Source organism: Harpegnathos saltator, unplaced genomic scaffold (genome assembly GCF_003227715.2).
Source record: "Harpegnathos saltator strain DR-91 unplaced genomic scaffold, Hsal_v8.6 scaffold791, whole genome shotgun sequence".
Classification (NCBI taxonomy): domain Eukaryota; kingdom Metazoa; phylum Arthropoda; class Insecta; order Hymenoptera; family Formicidae; genus Harpegnathos; species Harpegnathos saltator.
The window spans coordinates 192,212-211,512 of record NW_020230639.1 but is presented as its reverse complement, the minus strand read 5'-3'; the positions used below and the strand labels follow the sequence as shown (position 1 = coordinate 211,512).

At 48.3% G+C, this 19,301-nt stretch overlaps 1 protein-coding gene across 2 annotated transcripts; it reads right to left on the bottom strand.

Moving 5' to 3' along the window:
* Positions 1-508: 508 nt before the first annotated feature.
* On the bottom strand, positions 509-19,232 carry LOC105189099 (ATP-binding cassette sub-family G member 5). 2 transcript variants are annotated; one of them, XM_025306617.1, is made up of 8 exons: positions 19,047-19,232; positions 6,807-6,931; positions 5,844-6,118; positions 5,226-5,447; positions 4,626-4,908; positions 3,240-3,745; positions 1,903-2,369; positions 509-1,582 (listed from the first exon to the last, which is right to left on the bottom strand). In XM_025306617.1, the coding sequence occupies exons 2-8, from the start codon at positions 6,917-6,919 to the stop codon at positions 986-988; spliced, it is 2,463 nt and encodes an 820-aa protein (XP_025162402.1). In that variant the 5' UTR covers positions 6,920-6,931; positions 19,047-19,232; the 3' UTR covers positions 509-985. The 2 variants fall into 2 exon arrangements, with proteins under 2 accessions (XP_025162402.1, XP_011149281.1); XM_011150979.3 differs by having other exon boundaries at positions 5,853-6,118.
* Positions 19,233-19,301: the final 69 nt, after the last annotated feature.

The window sequence follows — 19,301 nt, the reverse complement described above, 5'->3', positions numbered from 1 at the left end:
AATAGCAACCAAATATCTTGTTTTATATAACAGAATATTTAGTTGTCTCAACCAAATATATTTTTCTGCTTTGTTCTCTGGACCAAATGATTTTGTTCTTACATTTCATATATAAAAATTAAGCATTCTAGTTATTTTATCCATAAAAATTACATAATAACGAAATAATGCCCAATAGATACTATTTTGTCTTTCTGTGCGCTAAAATTTAGATTTTATATATTAAGAAAAAATTGTAGTATTTTTAACAAAATTCATATAGTTCAAGTTCTTTTTGATTGCTATGACAAAAGTGTTACGTTATACGAACAAACCGTAATCAAACAAGATATTTGTTTGCGTACAGGAACTGAACAATTTTGTTGGGCATATTGTAACCAAATTATTTTGTTGTTACAACAAAATTTTGGCTCGCGCAACAATACATTTTTCCTAGTGTAAACCGACAATTTGCAATGAAATTCCGAATCGCTGAATGCGAGTATAGAGTCAAAAGAATAGGCCAGAATTGTTCGTCTCATAAGAATGTTTATTTCATACGATTACAACGATACGATATCGGTTAAGACGATATACGAAATATTAAGCGTGTTTATTTGTCGTCTACAACGGCGGCCTCCTATTGCACGGGACGGGAGCGTCTTCTCAGGCTTTGTACTCCGCAGTACCGCCTGTCTACCCTGCGAGTCTCTAAAGTGCGCCCCTTTAAAAAATCGCAGCGGGGTAGACGCGAAGACGCGAAGACGCGAGACTTTACGAGCGCGACAGAAACAGAACGAAAGAATAAAGAAAGAACGAAACGAAGAAGTAGACCGCCGGAGGGAGGGCAGCCTACGAAGCTTCTGATTATTGAACGAGAGATCCTGTCATTCGGTCGCAAAGGAGGCTAACTAAAAGCGAGCACGCGAGCACTTATAGAACTTCGTGGCACCCGGAAGTGTACAGCTTCTCTGGACTCGGCTTCTCTTCGACTGTCGCAACTTGATCAGGGCTTGTTAGGGGCGCTCCTGGGCCTCTTCGGGGTGGCGTACTTGACGCACAGGAAACCCAGGAAGATCAACACGGCCGCGACGGCCACACCGATGCCCAGCCACAACTCTCCGCGCACGTTCAGCCTGTCGAGGGCGACCTCGCGGAGGGCTAACGCGCCGTCGGGGGGCTCGCATGCCGCCTGGATGATAATATCCTGCCGCTGGATCTGCTTCGGCTTGCAATTGGCCAGTTTGCCCATGCTCTCGCTCCTGTGCAGACGCGGCAGAAGCAGCGACAAGGACCACTGCATGGGGCTGATCTTCTGATACCACGACGGCAGATTGTCCATGTGCAGCACCACTCCGCCGGACAAGGTGGTCTCGCCCACCACGATGCCGGCGAACAACGCCGCCAGGTACGTCCACTTGCATGTGTGAGCGAAGAACACGCACACCAGATGCTGCAGCGTCAGGTACAGCAGGCCGACGGCGAGGTAGTTCCACAGGGACGTTAGGTTCTCGTCCGGCACGAGGTGCAGCCCCGACATCGCAAACGCTGGCGCCAAGTATATCAGATAGACCACGCACCAGGACGGCACACTGCAGATTAGCTGCGAACGCGCAGGGAAAATTCAGCATTACGCCGCACGTGATATGTGCATCGATACTCTTACGTTGCCTGGACATGCAATATCTTTCGTTTGTTTTTGACATCTCTTGAAATTAATAATTATATGTATGCTTCGATTCTTATGCTTATCATTCTTGTGGGCAAGTGTGCAAACTTCTGCTTCTCGCGCTCGCAACATAATAGCAAATTGATAGCTGAGCGATCTCAAGCAGCTCGCCGCGATTCTCATTTTTCCGTCTTCAGCCTTTCTCTTCAGCTGTCGAGCTGACGAAATTTATAATTTTCTCAGGTCAGACTTACCTCTATGAGGATGTAAATAAATCTACCATAGAGCCCGTCCCGTATGTCTCTTTCGACGTTTGGCCTGCTGTCAGCGACCTCGCACATAGCCAAGAGACTCAAGGGCCAGAAAAAGATGCCCAAGCTAGCGTAATGATAGCCTATTCTGTCCCTCAGATATAAATTCGACTCGCCGGCCACGTCCCAAAATATCGCACCGAGCAGAATACTGAGTGACGCTGAGATGACAATCTTTCGCAACAATCGTGTCAACGTCCACGGTTGACTGTAGATCAACGTTCGCAGCAACAGTGCATAGATTTGCGTAAATATGTTAGGACCGGACGACAACGGAGGTAGCGCCCCGGGTGGTCCAGGATCGCTGAGAGGAGGCAGTCTCGTCCTGGCCAATTCTGCCAAATGATCTATCCTCTGCGAGGACTCCAGCATCGCTTCCGCCGACAGGTCATCTAGCGTCACTAAGTCGACTGAAACAGCAAGTCCGCCGATCAAGTTCGAGTAAGTCAAAATACGTAGATCAAAATGTTCTCTCTTAATTGATAATTATATTCGACATCTTACTGAAAGAGTTTATTCTCAAGAGACATTGAAATTCCAAGAGAAATTTAAATAGCCGAAACGATAGAAAAAATGTGAAATTAGTGGAGAAATTTAACAACTCTTGCTTTGTACTTTCGTATTTGAGAAATTTATTTTCGCGGGATCGAAATGTTTCTGAACATTGTCTTCTTTTTTGTGATTAACACCAATAGAACTATCAGATATTTCAATATCCTTGTATACAGGGTGCCTCACTTTAACTTTCGCATTACAAAATCTGTTTAATTTAATAATTTTGAAATTTCCAAAGGTCGATAAGTTAACAAAAGTTTGGGCACTATATTTTGTAGCAATATATTCTTGATAGTAAATAAAATAAAAAAGTCTAATACTATTTTTTCTTTCGACGAATAATTAGCGAGATATCGTAAGTTAAATGTCGAAAAAGTTACCGTAAAGTTTTCCGTAAATATTTCAAAAAGTATTAGGCAAATAAAAAAATAAAAAGTTTCAGACAAAAGTTGTTAAAATTAGTTGGTAGAAAGAGACGATATAATAAAAAATTGGGCTTTCCATTTAAAAAAAATTAAGTTGACCTTCAACTGACCTTGAAAATACCCTCCAAATGAAAAACTGACAATGCCATTTTCTTTCTCCTTCGAAATCATGGAACACATGTTTCAGCTTTCTTTAGTATCTTTCACAGTTTTCGAGATTTTTTACCGGTTACGTTTGAAATTTAGCACCCTGTTTTTCTAACGAAAAGTTCTAACGAAAAGTGACAGTGCGATACGTACGATAATAGTCGGACGGATTCTTAAACGGGGGACAGGGGAACTCGGCGAGCGCAAAGTATGGCAGCATGTCTCTTCTAAGTCCGGAGTACATGATTCGACCACCGGAAGTGAGCGCGACCCTCGACACCATCGTGAGGATCTCGTAAGTTGGCGGATGCAAGGTTAAGATGACGAGCCGCTGACCGCGGCTGGCCCATTGTCTCAGGTACTCGACCAGAAAAAAGGCATCGAAAATATCCAGACCATGGGTGGGTCTGTCCAAGGCGAGGATGTGTGAGTCCTCAAGTAGCCGACAAGCGAGAGCCAGGCGTCTAGCTTCGGAAGTCGTAAGGGTGTTCACCAGACAGTGCTTAGTCGCCTCCAAGCCGAGCTCCTGCAGGATCGCCTCAGCTTCGAGCGTGGTGGTGTTGCTGCCGCCCCTCAGCAGCATGTAGAAGCTGAGGGTCTGCTGAGCCGTCAAGCCGGGACTCAAGCCGCTCTCCGTCGGCAGGTAAGCAACGCGAGATCTGTTTTTCGATCACAGTGTTGATAATTTAACGTAATTGGCCGATTATTTTTCAGCATTGGTTCCAAAACCGCACGATGGCGTTATGTCGCTTGGGACGAAATAACGATGACAAAAATTTCCACGGAAAATGATCACACGCGTTTTGCTAGCGTTTTTATTACTTGTGAGAAAGAAATGGAAATTGGATCGATTCGCATATCCGTTCCGTGATATCCGAGGAATAATCGTTCGCAGGATAAGCGAGAGGATTAGGAGTATTGTTTGCGTAACACGCGGAGTTAGAAAGTTATTTTCCAAGATCATGGATGAGGCAACAATTGAGGCAACAATTAAACCGACAATTGAAGCGATAATTGAATAATAAGCGCTACTTGTTATTCAACTTATTGCTCGGCTACACGGTAAATTTGCATGCTAATACGCTCGCTAGTTACAGCCGGCTGGCTAGTTATAACCCGCTCCGCTAATGTCGGTTACCGTTATAGCCGCGGTTAGCTAAAACTTCCTCCTCCGACTACGTCATAGTCGGTTTTATGATCTAGAAAGGAACAAATCGATCATAACCGACTTGCGAAGTTAACTCACACACCGTCGAAACCGGATATACATCAATTTTTTACCCGATTATTCGCACTCGTCGTCATCAGAGATATCGCTGGTTCTGGTGGCTTAAAACTACGTTATCCTCGCTGAAGAGAGTCTTGTCTATCTATATTCCTACCCTCCTTCTCGAAAACGACCAACTTCCCGCAACGGACAAGACGGACGTTTGTTTGTTCTTCTAAAGTCCACGATACCAGTTACGCAGTTATGCACGTGGCAGTTCACCAGAGTGAGCTACAACAAAGCGTACATGCAGGAAGAAGATTAGAAAGTACCTTAGACTACGTGCTGATACGGATCTTCCGTTGAGGAGAATATCGCCTCTCTTGATGCGCCTTCTGCCAGCAATTGTCTCGACTATTTGCGTGCCTTCTTTCTCGGTAGTCGCCATGACGGCCAGCACCTCGGCGGCACCGGCTTCCAGGGTGATACCGCGAAGAAACGGCAACCCGTCCGAGCCTGATGCCTCCACACCTCGCAGCTGCAAGTGCGGATGCTGCAGACACGGCACGGGTCTCAATGGCAGCGTGTAGCCTTCCGGTCCGAGAATACCGTGCCCTGCGAAACGACCGTACATTGTGCGGTTTCTCACCGGATCAGAACCCGGATCCGGTTTCCGAAATCGTTCGGAATTCAACAAATAACGTGGAATTGAGCCATAAACAATAGAAATATTCTCATTAGAAGGGAAAAAACATTTTAATGCAAATTTTCGTCGAAGGAAAGCGGGAAGGGAAGGGAAGGTTAACTGTGAGAAAACTTTCATAGAGACAAAGCCTGTCCAGTCTCGATCTTATCTCAGAGTGTTGGTGTGTTTAGGAGTATCAGCCACACACATCTGAAGACTGTAAACTCGTCTTTTAAATCTTTCTTACCATGCGCTATGTACCCAGGATCGATCGGTGCGATGCTGTGTCGGCGATTGGTCCTGATTGCGCTCTGCAGAAGATTGGCCTCACTGGCACTCCTCAACCTTGGATGATCTCTCGCCACGGTCAACTGAGAATGCGCCTGCTCCCTGGGCATAGCGTGGACGTGCCTGAAGTCGGGATCACTCCTGGCCGAGCGCATGATTGAGGTCGCATGCACCGGAGCACCTGCGGAGTTTGGAGTATGACTGGTAAGTGGATGAGCAAACACGGTTTTACGCTTTTACGCTTTTGGACACACAAATGGAATGGGTTGTCGTTTTCGGAATGCTTGCGTAAGGCGCACACCATCTGATCCCGTGACATGTGATACAGCGGATCTTAAATTACACTTAAACACTTAATGACAGCAACTTGATCGACCTAAAGTCGAGTTCTTGAATTTAATAAGGGGTTTTTTTCTTTTCGTTCTGTTTATTTCACCTCTCGCTCTCATCTCGAGAGATTTAGAAGATGCGACAAACACGGCGAAAATATGAAAAGAATGAGTGGATCGAGTGGAGAGAACAAAAACTCTGGCATAAGTGTACTTTGCACATCTGCTACATTACTGGCGATTCGTACCACGCGTACCTGCGTGCGACACGCGTCGTCCCTCCTCGCTGGAGTCATAGCCGCTGGAACCGTCGCGATTCCGCGAGCTGGGCGGCAGGACGCGCGGCAGGCCAAACTTCAAGTACGTGTAAGAATTGTTGGCTAGCGGGCTCTTCGGTCCGTATCGCGGATGCCGCAGTATGCTCTGCACCGTGGAGTCGCGGAGCTGGAAATTCCCGTAGGGCAGCGGCGACTTCTCGGCGGAGCCGAGCGCGGAGTCCGTGAAGTCGGAGTTCAGGTTTTGCCTGTAGAATTGCGGAAATGCGTGTACTGTATGCACACTTCGACATTCCACCGCGCTTAATAGCCTCTCCTCCTTCGATACACGGTGAAACATTTTCGAGGATACGCTCAAGCGCGGATCTATGTACACCCGGAAAGTGAACCCCTGTTCGCCGCTTGCGAAGTTATCAAAGTATGATAATATTTTCCATCGCGGACTTAGAGCGCGGTTAATAAGAATTTACGCAGAAAACGCAAATGAATAGTGAGATGTTATCTCCGCGCGAACAGTCGCGTTATCGAATAGAGAAGAGTGGTCGCGATTTCCACCGAAAGGAAAAATCCGTCCAGCTGTCTCGGTGCCATTTTAGAAGCCAATGGGGGAAAATCGCGTGAATACCGACGCAAATGTAATAACGATAATAACAATAATAATTATTATATCAACGACATCTTTTTAATATACAACAACAGTCAGTATTAGGAATTCTTCAACGGTGTTATACGACACCGTTAGTCAGACGAGAAACGTATTCAAGGGGACCGAAGGGGACCGAAGGGGACCGTTTATTCCACGTAGCGCATATAGCAAAAAAGATCGCACTCCTGCATTAGCTTTGGTGTTCCGCCTCCGGTGATTTAGATCGGACCGCACCGTGCGGAAGGGGGATGCGAGGATTATACGCTTCTACTTTAAGTACAAGTGTTCACCTGTAAATCGACCATGCGTGCAGATCCTCGCTGGCCGGCGGCTCGAGACCCCTGGTGTCCAGAGCTCCCGGCACCGAGTACCTCCTCTCCAGCTCCCAGGCTTCCGAGCCCATATTTTCCAGTGGCTGCACAGATCATAGACGGCCGTTAAAATCCACGCGATTAATCCACGCGAGAGGAGCGTATCATCTTCTTTTATTTTAATTACAACGCCTTAACGCCGTCGACGGCGAAAGTGAGAGGGAAAGGCTGGCCGTTCACCGTCCGTGACCGTCCACGGAGGCTCGAAATTGGCCTTATCTCGGCGGCTGGAACAATCATCGTTCGGCGACGAGATTCATTTCCCGACGAGAAAAACGAATACTCTGTTATTCAAAGATCCTCCACACGGAGACGAAAGAAAGGGATTCTTCGGTGGATTTGGAAAGAAATATCGTAGACGAGAGCAGGGAGCAGGGAGGCGGAGAGAACCTCGTCTGTGGGGAGAAGGACGGTCTCGTCGTCGTAAAATGCTCGCCGCGTAAAAATCCCAATAACCACTTCTTCGATGTAATTTCGCGCGGAACATCCCTCCCCTTCCCTGCCTGCCTCCCTCCCTCCCTCCCTCCTTCCCGGTAAGTGCGCGCGCTCGGCGAAGAAATAAATCGACTGTGGGGAATTTTATGAAGGCAGCCCCGCGCGAACGCGCGCTGGAAAACCTTCAGACGCTCGGTATGAATTTATCGCTATTGCGCCCGCGAGGATGTCCGCGTGTAATCGGATTTATTGCGCAACAAGTCGGGAGGAGGCTGTTATTAAAGGCCGCGCGGGCGCGAGGAGAAATTTCTTTCGCCGTTTATCTCGCCGTGTACCCTCCTGGAAAGCCCGTCCTGGAAAGTCCCTCGGGTACGTGCCCATGGCCGACAGTTTGACTGCTCGCAGGCAAGCGCCGAGCAATTTCAAAGGCGCGCCGATTATTCGCGTCTTCGCGCGGAATTCGTCGACGCGCTTCTTCGACGGTGTAACACCGTGTCTGAACGCACCGTCGTCGCACGTACGTGCGACGATCTCGTAACTAATTGATCACCGTACGGTTCCGGAACGTCGGAAAGCGTGAAAAAAAGAAAGAGAAAAAAAGAAGCGAACGGAGAGAGAGGGAGAGAAGCTTCTTGGGATTTGAGACAGCTGTTAGACGGTGGTCAATCATTGCGGTTTCGAAGTATTTCAATTTAACGCGTGGGCGTTAAATGCACAGCGAGAAAAAAGGCATATTTGGCATTTGTGACCGTAATCGCTCGGTGAAGAAAAATTGCCACGAGAGCGTAATTTTTCCAGTAGCGATGACCGCGATTCGAGACTGCGGAAAGGACTCGACCGCCCTTTTTTCTCAGTGCTCAGTGCGACAAAAAGTCGCACATTCGTAAATATCATTGCATCGTCGTGATGAGAGGATTATTAATGATACATCGTTGTCGTAACGTTAATTCTCAAAACGACAATTCGCGATCGTCCTCTCTCGTGAAATTTTACACGCGGGCAATCAGATTTTACTGCTAGACGGGCTCTTCTATTTTCACCGCGCGCGGACGCGGCGGAACAACGTGCGGACGTGCATCTACCGTTGAAAAATACCTCAACGAGATATTTCTTATCTCTTGTAAATTACGGCGTGGTAACTTTGTACGCGAGAAAGAGGCAGAAGCGCGATATCTCTTCCTTTGGAATGTAAATTCGACTCTTTTTCAATAAAGACGCGACGCGCGCACGCCTGCCGACCCTTGAGATTCCTGCCGCCGATAGAAAACCGACGGTGGAATTGGCATCGGCCGGAGTCGCTGGCCGTTGGCGAACAAAGGAGAATAGTCTGCGAATTTTATCGCGATGGAGCAAATTGTTCGTGGCCGCGCGCTCGATCCTACGTAAAGAACGGAACACGCGGACCGCGGCGAGCGAGCGCATCCTCACCGGTAAACCGTGCCTCGGTCTGCGCTTATTCGCCGACGCATTCGTCTACATCTACATCATCAAGCAAATACCCACAAATATCCACTCGAAGAATATTCTCACATCTGACCCCAAACTCACTTTCCACCTTCAGCCTTCCGCCACATTTTCCGTCGGTTAAAATCGTACTCTTGTCTATACCGCTGACGTACTTTCGGTTCGGACCGACTCGCGCGAGTCGCGAAGCTCCGCAACGTTCGAAGAAACGTCATAGTAGTAACGTAATGATTTAAAATTAGACGCCAGCAATGCGGAAACTCTTTTCTCACGCGACCGATATCCTCGTGAATCTCAGCCGCTTCTTCGAAACGCTTCTTCGTTGGCGCGTTTCACGCGGAGGAGCAGCCTGACGCCTGACGGGCGTGGTGGCAAAAATCGCGGCGCGAATGGTAATTTGCACGCATGCCGGAAATTAGCGACCGCGATAATGTCGTTACGCATAACAGTACGTGTAATGACGCAATTATGAAAAACGGCCACGGCGAAATGTCAAACGGTTGTCGCGGGTTACCGGAGCAGTTAGGCGGGTTCTAAGTAGCCGGGAAATCGAAGAATACTGGTTTTGCGTATCTCGTTTTCCTTTTAACCCGCATTCTGAATCGATCGCCTTTACGAGAGCCATCAGGCGAGGCTGATCACTTGATCATTTTCTTGCGCAATCGCCGACGCGTTTTACGTAGGCGACGATAACTCGTCGAACGATTACATTACATCTCGGACTTTCTCTGTGTACACGATGTTACATTCTTAATTTATCACGTCTCTCCTACTGTAGCAGGAAATTTCCTCTCTAATTGCACGCACACACACACACACACACACACACACACTTCGACGCACGGTAATTTAGCGCAAGATAATTTATCATTTGCCTTTACTTTATGCCTTGTTTTATCACCCAGTTACTTTACTTTCTACTTTACCCAGTTTTATCCTAGTCCACCTGTATATTATCCGATCGTTATTATTTACTACCTCTTTATCATTTTTCGCTTGATTATGTTATCCCGCTTTCGTACATTATTTCCTCAGATACGTCATTTAATTCTGTCTTTATATTACCTCTTTTATTCTAGCACTTCGCATAGGGGACTTATTTTTACCGTATTTCTTCCTCGTTTATTTTCGCTCATACATTGTCCGTGTCTCTTGCAGTTCTCGTCGCGCGTTTCAGCCAATATCTATCAGAGGCTCGTCAGCCTCATCACCGTTATCAGACACGCTCGCGTCGCGTCGTAGCGGCGGCAAGGCGCTCGTATGGGGATAAATATTACCGGCCTTCGTGTGGAGACACGTGTACGCCTGTCTCTCTCTCTCTCTCTCTCTCTCTCTCTCTCTCTCTCTCTCTCTCTCTCTCTCTCTCTCTCTCTCTCTCTCTCTTTCTCCCTCTCTCTCTCTCCCTCTCTCTCTCTCTCTCTCTCTCTCTCTCTCTCTTGAAAGAAGCACAACATCCCATTTAACGGTGATGCCCGCGACCTAAAAACGCACACGCAGCACCTGTTTCATTGCCATTGCCATGGCAGCTTTTAATGGCTTTTCGCGAGCACGTTGTATTCGCGCGTATTCGACGTCTTACGACGCGCGAGATCCGTTCCGTACCGGGTGGCTGCGTAACGCACATTTTTTACAAAACGCATCTTTGACGTCGCGGACGAACGACGCGAAGATCAATCTGCAGAGCGCAATAATCGCGCTCTTCACTTGCGATCGCGTCGATCGCTTCGACAGAATACTCGCGGCGAGCTAAGCAATCGCATTTTCAAAGCGCGCGCGCGCGCGGCCTCGATGAAACTTTGAAAATACAAAGTACCCGATCCCCGCTCCCATGCACACATACACACACACACACACACACACACGTATTTGCGCAGAGTATAACGAGGGGGATTAATTAAAATTTCGCGTTACGCGTAGCGCCGATTAAAAAACCGTCGTCGCTAATTTTACGAACCAATTAAAACCATCTCCGGATCTCCGGTGCGTTGTCTTAATGAATTTCGAAGCAAGGGTGCGCTCCGTGGAATATGTATGTTCAGTGCGAGCGTGTGTCGGATTATCGAGGAAGGCTCATCGATGATTAAATTAATTAAGGGCGGCTCCTCCCATCTGTGAGAGAAAATCGACCTTGTGTGCATTATCTCTTTCTCTCTCTCTCTCTCTCTCTCTCTCTCTCTCTCTCTCTCTCTCTACACGAAAATGCAAATCGCGCGGGCGATATCGCGGGTATTCGATTATTTCGCGCCAAGTCGCGAAGCGCAGCGAAAAATGCATAAACCATCCGCATCTCCTGGCCGGCGCGACAACAGGTTTTAATTCATCTCCACGTGTCACGTTCACAGCGTATGTGCGCGTTTCCGAGTTCCAAGCGAGTGCGAAACTATATCGGGTGTCTAGGAAATAAACGCGTCGCGCGTACTCGTTGAGCCAACGGATTGTAATTTCGTGACGCGCAGGTTTCGTTGTCGATGAAACATCGCGCCAGTCCGAAGTTTGTCCGTCACTTGCTCGTGACAGAAATCCTTTCCCGTTTCGTTTCTCATCGCCGCGACTATCACATGGCGCATGATATCCGCACATTTAGTTTCTACCGAGAAACAGCGGCAGCGGCAGCGGCAGCGGCAGAGAGACAAGTGCTCGCTGAAATCTTCAAGCAACTCCACGCAACGCGCGAACGCGCTCGTTACAGCGCGATAACGCGACACTTTTTGTCGGAAGCAGCGCGCTATCCACGACGCTTTGATATCTGCGTCAACGCAGATGTTACATTTTATCCGCGGCGCTGAATGGAACGCGCGGAATTACATAATCCGTGTTTCATCGCAACGGCTCGCCGAGGCGTCCCGGACGATCCATGTGGCGTCCCCGCGCAGTTATATACCAGATGCTGATGGAATGACATTTTTTCCCCTGCGTCCAGAAATTTCCCGTTAGAAGTGACTCATCAGCGGGTCCCTTGCATGAAACTGAGCTGGCTCAAGTACGAGAACGCTCGTGCACGTCGCTCGCGTCGGTCGTGAGAACCGGCGACTGAAATCGCACGGAGAGCGCGCTGTCTTATCAGGCGAGAAATAACGAGGCTGCGCGACGCGAACCCTTTAACTGTCCTTTAACAAAGCTGCAATCTTCCGAACGCGAAAACGCAAACGAACGATAGTCATCTCTCGGGGCGAGCCTGCAGCCTGCAGCCTGCAGCAATTGAGCGACGGATTCCGGAACAGCTGGCCGATTCTTCCACCTTGCGATATAAATGAATTAACGGAATCTCTCGGTTCGCGCGCGCGCGAGGCGGAATCGAGTCGACTTGACTCTTGCCTCTGGCCAAGGTGCCGGATGATCGAGCATTAGTTATGTCATACGACGCGCTACGTGCGTCGAATTGATCCGCGCGCGCGCGCTCGCAGAAAGAAATAAGTATGATATACCTCGCGATGGCATTGTAACGAGGATCGTGACGTAAGAGTCTGATGCTGAACGGTGAAGTCAGCGGGTGATCATCGCTACGGAACCTCGTGAAATTCCGCGGCTACACCTTCGCAAATAGCCGACATTTTTACCTGTCGGCGAGTAACGGCACAGTCCACTATTACCCTCTCGTCTCGGTGCGGATTGAGGCTGAACCTCATTTGCACGACTAATCGTGATGATATCGAAGGCTCGCCGCGTGGAGCTCGCTACAGACACCAACCGTGCCGTGGATTATCTCGCAAGGGAACGAGTGATCGCAGGCTCAAACGTAGAAGAGTCGCAGAGGCGAGCTGGGTCTTCGTTGAAGACCCGCAAATCTGGAAGCGTTCGCGTTCGCGAGTCTCTTCACGTACAGGGTGTCTCGCGAAACGTCGACAATGCAGGCATGCAGAGACAACGGGCGACACGTGACGCGAAGACGCGAGAGGTGCGCCTACGGGGAAGTCGTTTCGCCAGACAGGACAGGAGACGGGGGGAGGGGGCAGGCGGGAAATTTGCGCATGTAGCGCGTTTCGACAAGAGGTCACGGTTTCGAGTTCAGCCCGGTCGTCGCCAATGAGGGTCCGATGACGGACCGTTCGTACGTGAGCAGCGGTTACGTCGAGCGGTTTATCGTTGCATGCCCGCATACGAACGGGGAAAGAGCCTACGGCGGGCTTCGCCCGCGCAATCGTCACGTCTACGTCGATGCCGCAACGACAACAATGGACGCGCGCTTCTCGCAGCATGTCGTGTTTCCAGTACTCCCAGCACGGTCTCACGATCGTGCGTGGAATGATTAGCCCGCTGAGGAGACACACCGTGGACTTGGATAACACTTTTCACAGGAGCCGGCTGAAGACAAGATTCGGAAAGTAGACACGCACATCGGAGATATTTCCAGCGGCTGATCTCTCGAGTCGATCTCGCAGCTCGACGGTACTCGACGGCAACTTGGGAAATGGCCGAAATCAAAAACTTGACTTTATGCAATGAGTTTTTTTTTTTCACCGAGCCTATTCCGCAAGATTGCATCTTGTAGAAAATCAAATGACGCTTGTGCCGAGCCGGACGGAAAGTTCGGCTTCGTCGTGAAGCTGAATTTAACTTTACCGCATTCGATGGCAACAAGTTACTCGTCGAGCAACTAATCGAACCTTCGCCGCTGTCCTGACAACTCTCGTGTGCACTTATCGCGGCGAGCGACCGGTTCATAAAATGTCAACAAAGCGGAAAATCGGAGCAAACTGTTTGTCTAACTCGATACGAAGGGAACCAAGTCGGTTCTCACCGACACACCGGAATATAAGGAATCGATGTTCATTGTCGGCCGCTGTGTGGGCGCTTTGCACAAATTTATTTATACGTTCTCCGCAGTATCTCGAAGAGACGCACGCACGGCTCGACCAGGGCGAACTTGTCGATACGCGATACGATGTTCCGATGGACGCGTCCAGCTACCTCGGAATAGTACCGGAATTGTATCTATGTTGATTTCAATTTGCGTAACGCAGTGATTTTTACGGCGGCCGATAACCGCCTCGCGAGGGCCTCGGTTAACTGTTCATTTGCATATCCCGTTCCTGCAACAGTTGTATCGAGCGGCGACCGTGCGATTTTGCGGTATGAATTCGCGCCATTAAACGCTCGGCCCGGGGCTCCGCGCTTCGCTCCGCTCCGCTCCGCTCCGCTCTCGTCCGCGCGTTCCGCCGCGGCTTTTGCCGGCGCGCCGGCAACTGGATCGTCCGATTAATAGTACGAGAAGGAAAGTGCGGTACAGCTGGCGATATATGTTCTTAAAGGCGCGATGATACGCTCGGGAAAACGGCCTGGTGCGCGCAGCTGAGCATGTCGAAAGCGGGCGGAAAGTGACGCCTGATATCTCGCCAGGCGTATGTCCGCGCGCGCGCCTGGAAAAATCGCGGTCGCGTGATCGCTATTACGGCGATCGTGAATTCACATCGCGAAATGCTAAATCCGCGGTCACGCTATTTAGTGTAATTGAAGAGGCAAGTGGCTGAAAACGATAACGTCTGCAACGAATGCAAACGACCCTCTTTCTCTGTACCCCACCCGACTAACTGCGACCGTATTCCGCGGCTGTGGTTAAAATTCCTTTTTCTTCTCTAAAATTTACCTCATCTCTGTATTATTGTACTATTTTCATCCGCGCATTTCGTTCCTTTCCTCTCTCCTCTCCTTTATACACGCGACTTTTAGCGAGCCTGCTCGCTAATCTCATTTCATCGCATCACTTGTTGCATTACATTATACAGTCTGTAAAGTAAGAGCGTGTACGGGTTAATGTGTAGAAAAATTCATTTTTAATGATTTTCAAGTACACGGATTTGTTGTACTTCATGAGAAGAAAAACGCTATACCATTAGTAATGAGTCCAGTCACACCACCGGCATTGATAATTGCCTGGCATCTCCGAGGCATACTTTCCACTAAGTTGACTGCGTATTCGTTCGGTAACGACCTCCAAATGAGACGAATTTGTCGTGTCAGCTGCTTCAAAGTGCAAACACTCTTTTTCCTCGAAGCTTGTGCCTGAGATATGCCTCACAATACGGCTAAAAAAAAAACTAGGACGATATTTGAAGCCAACTGCCATTTATGCCGTACACGCTCTTACTTTACAGACTTACTTTACAGACTTATTACTCTAATTTCGTTCATTATTTTCAGTGTATATCTGGAGGGACTCTATCCTATGAAGGGGAGGAAATGAATGTATCTGCTTGTCTATCTGCCTACTGACTGTAAATATACTTAGGCACACACACACAAGTTTTATCTCTTGTGACTTTGTTTCCTTTGCAACGGATGCATCGGCTGAATCGCATCGTCGGTTTTGCGCAGCGTCTAATTGAATCAATTATCGTCCGCCGGCGCATGGAAGTTTCGCGCTTGCGCCATGGCATTTGATGCAAACGAATATTGCCATAATCGCGGAATATCTGCGGATTATTTAGGAGAGTCTGTCGCCGCGACGAGCGGAAATGATATCTCGATTTCGAGATCTGCAGGATCTACTGTGAGACTGTCCCACGCACTGATTTCTACACGCGTGTAACACGCCAGTCAAGCGTGCACGCGTGTCCGTGTACCTAAATAAAGCACACCATGGCCTGGATTGTACCGCGCCGTAATTACTCGCACACGCAATGCGGTTGGAAACCGTGGAAAGTTTACCGAAAATCGTCCCGTCGACCCAGATATCGCACGCCGCTTGTAAACGCGAGCTGTACACGCACTGTCAATCGCCCGCGATTAACGAGATAAGACGTCGTTGATTCAACGAGGAAGAAACAAGTGAAGGAAACGCCAAGTCAGAGGAAACTAATTAATCCGCACGAGTGACAGGATCAATTAATTCGATATCGAAGTTTGGGGAGTTTTCGGGGGAGCGGTGTGAGGTGTGTGTGATAATCATCAAACAGACACCGCTACACATATACTTCGTCAATCATATTGTCAATTAAACGAAAAGTGGAGGGTATTTCTACCCTCTTTCAGTATTCGATATAAATAATCTGACAAAGTGCAATCTCTCAGTCGCGCAAATTGAACGACGACGGTCGAACAGCAGTTCTCGAGTACTTTTACTACTTCGTTACAAGCGATGATGGGCGTTATCGGGCCGTAAAACCTCAGCGGAAAACCGGCGGGATCCGGCGAGGTCAGCGTTGTTAGATTTTTCAATATTCCAGCGAGGTAGTCATGCCTCTCTCGCGAGCAAATGACGAAGGACGGACGGGGCGGTGGGAGAAGGCGGGGGGGAGGGGGTCTCTAGGGAATCTAATTGAAATTGCAAAGCATTCGAAGCGTCGTGCGACGAGCAGCACTCTTGTACGCTCGTTAAAGTCTCCCGGCGTGACTTCATGATTTCACGAAGGCGACGACTCGAAGAGATGCCGGGAACTCTCTCGCCGGTCGCTCGCTGCTTCGCTCGCCCGTTTCTGACCGCTGAAGAAAATCGTAGCGAAATCACGCCGATACAATTATGCATTCGACATCCGGCGTGTCCGATCGAAGTGAACGGATTGACGCTGATCCCTCACCTTTCCGCTCGCGATCGACCCCCGCGGGGCGAGCCTTCGCATTGCTAATGTGGAAACTCGCGGAATGCGACGAAGGAAGTAACGGGCCGAACGGGCAGCGAACGCTTTTGCTTTTATTTATGGAGGGAAACGCGCACGGCCAAGAATGGTATGATTAAGGAGATCGGCATGTGTGTATTACAGCTGCGGTTCAGCGGAATCCTTTGTTTGCGGTTAGTTCGGCCTAAATCTTCGGCCTCGTGACCGAGGCTATTATCAATGCCTCGTACACAGATTAATCATATCGGATTAACCCTTTAACTGGTAACTATAGTTACCAGAAACGCATTTAAGAATCCTTAGTCAAAAATGTCAAACTTAATTTTCGTTTTCCTTGCACCGCTGTGAAAGGTGAATTCTTCTTCTAAAAAATGGTATATAGATTGTATATGTAGATTCGGTTTAATCTGTTTTTAGCTCAGTTTTAATGATAACATGTTTTGTCAAATTCCAAGTAGGCATAGTTAGCATTGTTACTGACATCTAGAAGTGCGCTATGAATGAATAGAATATAAGTGTTACAACGAGCACATGCCTGTTAAGGAAAACAATAAAAGATGTCAATTGCGCAGTTTGAAAGTTCGAAACAAAGCAGGACAAAAATAATTCGCGAAACCTGTAAAATTCCCCTCTGCGTCTCTCGATGCTTTATGCATCGATCCATTCCGGCTAAATAAAGATCAAGTTCCGAATGTGAGTTTTATGTTTCGAGGAATTTCTCCAACCATTAGGTATGATATAAAATGATATTGAAACTAAAAAAGAAAATTTAACCGATCAGGCGTATTTTTCGCTTCTGGGTAGCAGTTTCTACTTGGAAAGGTAGTTTTTCGTTCGATATAAAATTCTGATATTTTTTTTTGGTTATCGCTACTTATAGTCTCAGTTCAAAAAAACTCAAATTTTATTCTTAAAACACTGATAAAAAAGTCGGGCGTTAAAGGTATTATTGTTAAGGAATTAAAGAGGCGAGAGAAGAGCAGCGTTCACGCGCGGCTTTTCACCGGGAAAAAGTCGGCATTTCGACTTTTACCGTGTAATCTACGGCCGAGAGGATATCCGTCGGCTCTATCCCTTTCTCTCGTCAATAGTATCTGGTCCTTGAGAGCGGAACAATAAAACGTATTATTATGACTTTTTTCAGAGAAATCCGAAAGAGAGAGAGAGAGAGAGAGAGAGAGAGGGAGGAGGGCTTGGGCAACAGCACTCTCATTACTCGGATCGGCCGGCCTCTCGCACACGTGATTTAATCGACAAATAATCCGCCTACCGAGAAAAGTAAGACGTTATGTTCTCGCGCGTATAGCAGCGAGTCAGAAGCGGCGGTTTCACATCTAAGATAGAAAACTAAGCTGCGCTGCAGTTCAGAGCGTGGCGAAACGCAACGCAACGCGTTACGTCGTTTCGACGTAACGAATTATTTTATTCCGGATTTGTACTTATCTCGCGACGTGTGTGGAATAACCGGTGTGGAAAAGCCGAGCGGGAAGTTCTTTTTTCTATCTCTGAGTTCTCTCTACTTGATAAATCGAGCCTCGGCTCGAAGTACAAAATCAAAAGTTGAAGAGAAAATCATTACGTAAGGCGGAAAGATAATATCACGAATATATAAGAGATTACTCGCGCTAGATTAAGTGATTAGATTAAATAAACGATTCATAAACTACTAACAATTTTATTAGCAACAACCCTTGAGGAGGTACACGCGCAGCATCACAGAGGACCGCTCATTCGCAGTGAGTCGCGCGCATTTTCCTTCCACAGAAAGAGGAAAAGGAAAGATCGACACGGGACGGTATGCGAGCTTTTAATTCACGGTTCAACGACGGGAAACCTGATTTTGCATAACGAGAAAGGCCCCCGCCGGTGAAAGCAACAGGTGATTAATAACCGCGCCGTACTTCTTTTTCGAAGGCGGTCGATCCGCTCGGCAATTCAGCAGAATTTCAGAATCGCCTTTTCATTCTGGAAAGCAACGCGACATTTCCCACACGTTGCATAATAGCCACGCCTAATCGGCGCGCTACGCAATCGGAAGTGTGCCCGAGATTCTCACCACGTGCTACCGGTTATTTTATCTTTTCACGTTTGCTCCTGGAGCGTGATAGATCGCGATCTCGAGAGCAGAGTCCAAGAGGAGAATTGCAACAGATTTTTTTTTTTAATAGCGAACGCAATGTCGGATTTACGTCAGTCACTCCACTCTGCGACTTCGCAATACGCATTAGTCGTCAAAGCGGCATTCTTCGAGTCGTACCTCCTTCAATGTTGCGATCTCAACTACACAAAGTTCATTATCGATAGTTCATTATCGAGTGATACTTTATGCACAATTATAAAGATACTCAGAGACTCAAAACTACCTTCCACCTCTACTATTTTCAGGTGCAACACAATAGCAAAACATGCCCAATGGGACGGGATACCTTCAACCCCCAGACTCGATTATCGACGATATAGAGAAAAGAAACCACGTCGAGTTGATTTGCAGGGGACTCTCGTTCAGTCCAGCTAAATCGGCAGTAGAAACAAGGTCCTGCGAGCGTTCCTCGTCTAATGGTCAGAAAAATCATGAAGCGCGAGCGCGCTGAACGCGCGACGCGGTGCTCGATGCGGAGAGGACGAAGACGAGGGAAGAGAAACGAAGAAAGAGAGAGAGAGAGAGAGAGAGAGAGAGAGAGGACTAATCTTCGTGACAATGACTCACCGGCTGTGTATTCGCGCTGGGCCTTCAACCTTGGAGGCTGGTCGAGTCACGACGACAACGCTGCCTCCTCTCCATTCCGGTCGTCGTCCTCCTCCGGTCGATCTCCGGCCGAGATGCACGCGCGCGAGCTGGCCAGACGCACTTTCCAAGGGGAAGCAGCACTTTCCGCGCGATCCCGAGGGGATCGTCGTACCTTTGCAGGAAATCTCCGTCGACGGGGTTGCGGCACGTTGCGGAAACGCGCGGCCGTGATAT

Coding starts and splice junctions, on each gene's coding strand:
- LOC105189099 (XM_025306617.1), bottom strand. CDS start 6,919: ATGGGCTCGGAAGCCTGGGAGCTGGAGAGGAGGTACTCGGTGCCGGGA. Junction 6,119..6,806: donor CACGCATGGTCGATTTACAG/GTGAACACTTGT, acceptor GCAATTCTACAG/GCAAAACCTGAACTCCGACT. Junction 5,448..5,843: donor GTCGCACGCAGGTACGCGTG/GTACGAATCGCC, acceptor CAAACTCCGCAG/GTGCTCCGGTGCATGCGACC.